Consider the following 8,058-nt stretch of genomic DNA (forward strand, 5'->3'; position numbering starts at 1 on the left):
TGAGAAGCCTGCGCACCGCAATGAAGAGTAGCCCCCGCTCGCCGCAACTAGAGAAAGCCCGCACACAGCAACGAAGACCCAACACAGCCAAAAATAAATAAATAAAATAAATAAATTTATAAAAAAAAAAAAAAAAAAAATTGGATGGTTGCATCTCAATTCTATAGTTTCTTCAGGTTGTGGCTCTCAGGTCCTGGCCCCGTGATCTCCAGCCCTGGAGCTTTGCAGGGGAGGCAGACCCTTTGCAGGAAGTGGCCTCTCCGCTCGGCTCTCTCTGTCACGTGATCTATGTGACTGTCTCGTTCCCTTTTGGGCTCGGTTCTTTGCTGTCTTGCTTCTGTCTCTGGCCTCAGCTGGGCTAAGGCTCTGGGAGAGACCGATTCCCATTCCTGCCTGTTCTCCTGGACTCTGGGAGAACTCGCTGAGCGCTGGGCACAGGAGCCTTGGAGCGGGAGGAAAGGTGCACAGGAGGGAGGCTCCCAGGGCTTCTTCCCTCTCCACCTAGACCTCTCACCCTTAGCAGATGCTCCAACTCATGCTTCATAGAGAATATGGGACCACGAAACATGATTACCCTCATTGTCTAACCACGAACCCCACAGACCCTCCTTGCTCTGCGAACCCCTCTCGCTCCTCAGGCATGGATACAGGATGTTCCCTCCACCCTCCTGTCAAAGCCAATCCTTTGCCTTCACTTTGAATCTTATCTCAGTCCATGTTCTCCGTTCCCGCCCTTGGCGCTTCTCTCTCGCCTGCATTTCTAACCTGACCCCTCTATTGGATGCTTTTGTCAGTATTCTAATCTTTTCCATCCCCACCTGTGTTAAAACAAACAAGACCTTCTCTTGACCCTACATCTCCCACATCACTTCCGGAGCTCTCTAGCTCTCTAATTCCTTTTTTTTTTTTTCTCTCTCTCTTTTTTTTTCTCTTTTTTTTCTAATTCCTTTTGTTACCAAGCTTCCTAAAAGATTTGTCTATACATGTTAACTTCTTTATTTCTTTCCCTCTTTTCTTTTCCTTCCTTCCTTCTTTCCTCCCTCCCTTCATTCCTTTCTTTCTTTCTTCTTTCCGTCCTCCCTCCCTTTCTCCTTTCCTTTCCTTTCTTTTATTATTGAGGTATAGTTGACACACAGCATTATATTAGTTTCAGGTGTATGACATAATGACACAATATTTGCATATATTGCAAAATGATAACCACAATAAGTTTAGTTAACATCCATCACCACACATAGTTATGGAGTTTTTTTTCCTTGTGATGAGAGCTAAGATTTAGTCTCCTAGCAGCTTTCATATCTGCAACACAGTATTATTATTTTCACTTCTTTACCTCCTATTCTTTCTTCATTCATTTTTATTTTATCAGAGTAATACGTGCTCATAGTTTAAAAAGTCAATTAGCATATTAGTCATTTAGTCAATTAGCATAGTTTAAAAAGTCAATTAGCATTAGTCAATAAGCTCCCAGTACAGCAGTTCCCTGGTCTATCCTTCCCCACTTCCCCCAGGCCCTCTTCCCCGAAACAACTACTTTAGATATTAATTGTTTCTTCTTACATCTCTGCACTTCTAAATAATACAGTCTACTGCTACATTTTGAGTCATCAATTTTAGGCATTATCTATTGACTTCCTATGCCAGAACATTCTACCACTATCCTTTCGATATGGTTATATTATACATTTTAGTTAGATCAATATTTAATGGTTGTGTTATTATTTCTATGCAAACATCATTCACACCTGAGTGTTGTAGTTTACTATTATGTCACTTCTGTCTTTCTTATTTTCTGTTTTCACTAGAGCTGGTAATACTTTTTGTTCTTCTTTTCTTCTTTTTATTTTTTTGTTTTTCCTAGAGCTAGTAATTTCCTTATTTCATCCATTTGTCTGGTTCTCTTGGTACTTATTGTTAGTTTTTACATGCCTCCAGAGAGCTTCTCAGTAGGATCTTTCAGAAGGCCAGGAGCATCATTTCATCTGTTAGTCCTTTTTTTCCTTCAAGATGATGTCTCTGAGAATTCTGTCTCCTGTCTCTCCTTCTGGCCTGTCAGCTGTCTAGGCCCTCTGATTGGCTGCCTTCTAGAACTTGTTTTCTCCTTGTTTGGATTCCTGTTTCATGGGGCTCCCGTCTTCCTCCTTTTCATTTTGGTGGTGCACATCCTCCAGTGGTTTCAACAACTTAAAAAATGGAGACATGGTGAAGGACGTGGTGGTGACAGTGCCCCATTCCTTTGCCTCTTGAGTCAAACTGCCCAGGCTGCCTGGAGTCCAGTTGTAGAAGAGTCTTGGGCTTCAGAGAGGGAGATGGAGGGGCTGTTGGGCTCTTTTTCTCTTGGCGACAGGTGAGTTCATCCTTTCAGCCCATCCCTTATTTCTCAACTTTAATATATCGAGGAATGAGGTCAAGTTTTCCTCTGGTGATCAGATGGAATGTGTGTTTGTGCTTCTCCGGGGCTCAGGGGGTCCTTCATCTGTTCCAGCCTCACGTGTACTAGGGCCTGTTGGGTATCAAAGGGTAGGTGTCAGGGGGTCACACCCATCCTTTTAATTCCAGCACCACCAGGCAGAAGTGAACTAGTGGCTTTGGGCTAAGTGGACCCAGGTTTGGCTTTGCAAGCTCTCTGATCAGAAAAAGGGATCTGTTTCAGCTCAGTCCCCAGGACCTTGCCTGTCAGGCTCCTGCATCAGGGAGCTGAGTCATCCCTGCCTCACCCACAGCTCTCCAAGCCTAAACCGGCTACATAACCTAGACTGCACGCTGCCTTGGCAGGCTCTGGTGCTGTCTTCTCTTGCTATTTCCTGAATTAGCTCCACCAACAGCAAAGATTTTCAGAGGAGGCTGAGGCTTTATTGTCAATTGCTCTTGCATCAACAGGCCTGTGTTTCCAAACTACCCTATGACTTGCACCCAAAGTCCCTGCATCCTAACATAGTCCTAAAATTTTCTCTCTCCTTTTGATGTATAGTCAGAACTCTTGACATTTGACTCTCAGCAACTTTCCTTGTTCTCAGATACTTTTTGCCCACTCTCAGACATTTTGCTACTGAGATAGATTCCCTGTTGGCTATAGATCACGGGTGTAATTCTGCACTCTGAAAGCTTTTTATCAGTTGTTGCTTTTCTTCTTCTGAAGACCACCAGCCTGCCAACGTATTCTATATTTTAAGCACAGCTCAAGAGCCTGCTCTCTTTTCTCTGCTCCTTTAGTATTCAAATGTTTCCAATTTTGGGTAGCATTTAGCCTAACTACCTGGTTTCTGAGTCTGTCTTCTGTCTTTGTCTTTTCATCTTTTTCTGTCTCTCTCTATCTACCCAGGTCATAAGCCACAATTTAAATCCTACGTCTTTGCACACTGGTGTAGCTTTGGAACATTCTCTGACTGTCAAATTTCTCATCTGGAGTGATACCTGGGACAATTTCTGTGGTGATCAAATCGGCTGATATTTGTAAATCACCTGGCACAAAGTGGCCATTTCTCCTGTCATTATTTGAACTAGTCTCCTTCTCTGAGTAAGAAGATGTCCAGCTTTGCAATCTGGTGTGTGGCTGAGTTCCTTGAGCTCTGAGGCGTGAGGCCAATGGGCTGATGAGTAGAGATTTTTTTACCTCCTTACCATACTTCTGTAGTCCGAGCAAGTACGCACCAGCTCTGACAGTTCACACAGTGGGCGAGGGGCTCACTTCTAAAACTTAAAAATAATTTGTTTTCTTCACCAAATTGTCTTAGGAGGCATACAGAGCCTGATGAACAGGAGGAGGGAGGAAAGGAGAGAGAGAGAGAGAGTTATCAACACACTCGCACACCTTCCTACTTATTTGCTGGCACAATCACACGTCACTTGACAGAGAGACACAGAGAGGACCGACTAGGAAAATTGCGTGTGTTTCATCTGCTCACCTTTCTTGGAACTTTGTATGTGCCTGGTGTGTGTCTCCCTGGCCTGTGCTCAGCGGCTTGCCCAGCACCCAGACAGCAGGGCGGGCTGAGGGGTCCTCAACCTGCTCTTCCCTCCCCTTAACTCTTCTCCAGGTCACCGGTCTGAACTCAACCCTTCACCTTGAACACCATGACCCTGGCCTGCAACCCCCCGGAAGGCATTGCTCGGGGCCTTGAGTGACCTTGAGGACAATAACTTCGAGCTATTGAAGTTCCACTTACAGGATGGAAGCCTGCTGGAGGGCCAGGGCCACCAGGCCCGAGGGGAGATGGAGGGTCTGAGTCGGGTGGATCTGGCTCCATGGCTGATCTAAATGTGTGGAGCCCAGGAGGCTGTGAAAGTGGTGCTCAAGGTCTTGACAGTCATGAACCTGTTGGAGCTCATGGACTAGCTCAGCCACGTGTCTGAATGGTGAGTACAGCAGGGGAGAGAGGAGGTCGGGGTGGCCTTGGACTCTCCTTCCCCTGTGACATTTCGAGACACTCCCCACCCCCAGCATAACCTGTAATTCATGCCTTCTCTTGCTCTTGCCCTCTGCCCTTGCCTGGGAGCCCCAGTGCCTGAGGGTCCTAGTGGCCTCCAGCTGAAGGCTCTGACCACTGCCAGGTGGAGGGCCTGAGCTGAGGGTGGGGATTTATTAATAGAAAGACTAGGGTATCTTATGGCCATAATGCCCCAACTCCTATCTCCGACTGTAATGCCAGAGGAGGGGAGAGTATGAAAAATGGGGCTTAGAGGCTGGGGGTGGTGTTGGTGAGGGGGCTTCTGCTAACCAGAAGAAGCGGTCTCAGGGAGTGGGCTCAGACCTTTCCCCAGCTTCTCTCGTGCAGGCAGCTCAGGCTGCTTCTCACGGAGGACCGCCTGCCCCGGCGTCCTGCTCTCTCAAGGAGCCAGCAGACTGATGCCCACTAGAGGGCGAGGTGGGCATGCCGCCTAAACAGCCCCCATCCCTTCTAGTGGGTGCCCGGGGAGGATGGAGGGTCTGTCCGTACCTGTGCTCCCTCCACAGGGTCCTTTCAGGCCTGACGGCTCCTCTGACGTAGAGACGGGAGGGTTCCACAGACTCAGAGTTGGGGCGCTCCTGCTCAGAAGCTGGTTTATCTTTAGCATCTGGCTTGATCTTTACCAGGAACAGGCTCCTGAGACATCCCCATTCTCCAGCTTCCCTTTCCTTTCTCCTCTCTCTGTCCTCACCATCTCGCACGGGGACATTTCACATGAACACTCAGACATTCACACACACAGTGACTTTTGCATGTATATGTTTTCTTACAAACACACGTGCCGTTGCACACTGACACGCCTTCCCCACACAAAAATACACAAGCGTCCATAGCACGCTCCCGTGAGCACATGGGGAAATAAGCATCACTCGCACCCCACGGACACCCCCCCACACACAGAACATACCCTCACACACTCGTACAGATGGGCACGTGCACATCGCACATGCATACACACCCTCATACACACGAGCAGCGGTCCCTCCCCGTGCCCCTAGAAGTATAACTTTCAGAGAGATACAAGTTCTGGGGCACAGAAGATGAAATCAAAGGGCAGAGGCCGGAGTCTGTCTCTTTTTATTCCCATCTCACCCCTAACACCTCACTTGTATAGCGCAGATTATGGAGAAGTGTACCAAGAGCATGTGCACGGCCTAGCGGAGCGGCAAGAAGGGGGCGTCAGGGAGGCTACAACCAGCTGCTCCTGATGGCCACACCCAGCTCAGGGAGCCCAGCATCATCTGCCTGTCTGCCCCAGCCCACTGTGACTCTGTTACAGTGGAGGCTCTATTAGATCCAGGGGGAAAGTCCTCCCAGGTCCCACCCATAGTGGTGCTACAGGAGTCGGCTGGCATGGGAAAGACAACACTGTCCAGAAAGTGGTACTGGACTGGACCACTGGCACCCTGTACCTGGGCCAGCTGGATGATGTCTTTTATGTGAGCTGCAGAGAAGTGGTCCTGCTGCCGGAGGGCAGACTGGACCAGCTCCTCTTCTGGCGTTGTGGGGAAAATCAAGCGCCCATCACAGAGATTCTGATGCAGCCGGAATGGCTCCTGTTCATCCTGGATGACTGCGATGAGCTGCAGAGGGGCCCTTTGCAGAGAGGTTGAAGAGGCCGAGGTCCAGTCCCACGGAGGATGTGCTGCACCTTCTGATGGGGAGGAATGCTAATGCTCCCAGGTCCGCCCTTCTCATCACCACCAGGGCGCTGGCTTTGTGAAATTTGGAGTCCTTGCTGAGACAACCACACCATGTCCACATCCTCAGAGAAGGCTGAGAGGAGGAGGTATTTCAACTCCTACTTCACAGATGAGGAGCAAGCCAGAAATGCCCTTGACATTGTACAAAGAAATGATGTTCTCTAACAAAGCATGTCAGGTTCCAGGCATTTGCTGTGTGGTCTGCTCCTGGCTGAAGGGGCAGATAGAGCAAGGCAGAGAGGTCTTGGAGATGTCTGGTAATGGCACTGACATCTTCATGGCCTACGTCTCCACCTTCCTGCCCCACAGTGCTCCTGGGGTCTGCTCTGAGCTTACCCGGGACAAGGTCCTGAGGGGCTGTGCCCCTTGGCAGCTGAGGGCATCGTGTTTGAAGAAGGTGACCTCAGGAAGCACAGTTTAGATGGGCTCAGCCTTGCTGCTTTCGTGAGCAGCAACAGTTACCAAGAGGGACTTGACATCCAGAAGTACAGCTTTTACCGCATTAGCTTATAGGAATTTTTTCATGCCATGTCCTACCTGGTGGAAGAGAACAGGAGCCAGCTGGCGGAGGGGAGAGTGCTGCAGAGAACTGAATAGGCTGCTAGATGAAAAGAAGCAGACAGGGAGTGAGGCGAGGGCCCTCAGTATGCGGTTTTTATTGGACATATCGAAAAAAGAGGGCTCCTCGAACTGGGAGCTAAAGTTCTGCCTCAAAATTTCTCCCTCGATAAAGCAGGATCTGAAGTGTTTTAAAGAACGAATGGATTCTATAAAGCATTTCAGGACTTGGGATATGGAATTCTCCCTGTATGAATCTAAAGTAAAGTGTTTGATAAAGGGTGTTCAGGTGAGTGATGTATCGTTTAAGATGGAACACTTTCAGTGAAAAGAAATTCCATAGAAGGAACTCATTTTCTGTCAAAACCAGCTTGAGTAATGGAGAGTGATGAAATAAAATTTATACTTTAAGGCAGGACAAGAAAATTTAAACATAAAATTCTCTCTGCCCGTTTGGGCCTCTTCCCTCCCTCCCTGATGTGCGGTGTGCATCTGCATTACACATTAACCAGAGCTCCCCAAAGGTGGGAGTGCCTGCTCAACTGTAAAGATCACTTCTTTCCCTTTCTTCTGATGCTAGTAATGTAACTTCTTAAAAGATTTGCATTCTTTCCCAACTCTGTATGTGGGTTATGGTGACCTACTGCTCGCTTTGTACGTGCTTACCTGAACTACTTATCTTTGGTGAACTTTATGTAAAATATCAGTATGTCATTTTGATGTACCATCCTTTGTCTCAAAAATCTGTGACTGTGCCTTCGACTTCTAACAGGTGGAACAGTTCTCAGAGCTTCTGAGAGTCTGTCTCGTGGGTTATAAGCTTTAGTTTGGCTTAACTTGATTGTCAGTTTTCATTGACAACAGAAAGAGGAGAAAAAATGTCCAATTGTGGGCAAAAGTAATAGAGCAGGGATCCAAAAGTCAACGTCTAATGGAAAAGGCAGAGGGACAGAGGAACTAGAGACAAGGAGATTAGGAGCAGCAGGACATGGGGCAGAGAAGTGGGGACAGTAGAGATGAAGGGTCAGGAGAATGGTGGGGTGGAGGGACAGGAGGATGGAGCAGACAGAGAGTAGGAAGGAATGGAGAGATGTGAGATTAGACTAATGCATACTGGAAGGAGTACAAGGACAGAAGAGCAAAAAGAAAGAGATTAGATAATAGAGGATCAGAAGACTTGGAACATAGGACATGGGGAAAGGCCATGTGGAATGAGCGCTTAGGAACAACCACTTTTGCCATCAATGGCTCAAATTCACTTATTTAGCACCCATCCCCCGACTCCAGGCTGTTTGGATAGTGTAGAGTCTTGTTTCAGTAGCTCCTCTTATATGTTAATGTCAGTGACC

General features: G+C 47.8%; 1 protein-coding gene across 1 annotated transcript; it reads left to right on the forward strand.

Moving 5' to 3' along the window:
* Window positions 1-4,087: 4,087 nt before the first annotated feature.
* NLRP10 (NLR family pyrin domain containing 10) lies at window positions 4,088-7,723 on the forward strand (the record flags this gene model as incomplete). The annotated part of the gene is given in 13 exon segments (XM_007172879.2): window positions 4,088-4,347; window positions 5,563-5,627; window positions 5,630-5,704; window positions 5,707-5,826; window positions 5,829-6,040; window positions 6,043-6,215; window positions 6,217-6,313; window positions 6,315-6,504; window positions 6,507-6,721; window positions 6,723-7,028; window positions 7,030-7,094; window positions 7,290-7,293; window positions 7,574-7,723. Coding segments are annotated over 13 exon segments (1,932 nt in total), but the record flags the coding sequence as incomplete, so codon positions are not given.
* Between the last annotated feature and the right edge of the window lie 335 nt (window positions 7,724-8,058).

This window comes from Balaenoptera acutorostrata, chromosome 9, assembly GCF_949987535.1.
Source record: "Balaenoptera acutorostrata chromosome 9, mBalAcu1.1, whole genome shotgun sequence".
NCBI lineage: Eukaryota > Metazoa > Chordata > Mammalia > Artiodactyla > Balaenopteridae > Balaenoptera > Balaenoptera acutorostrata.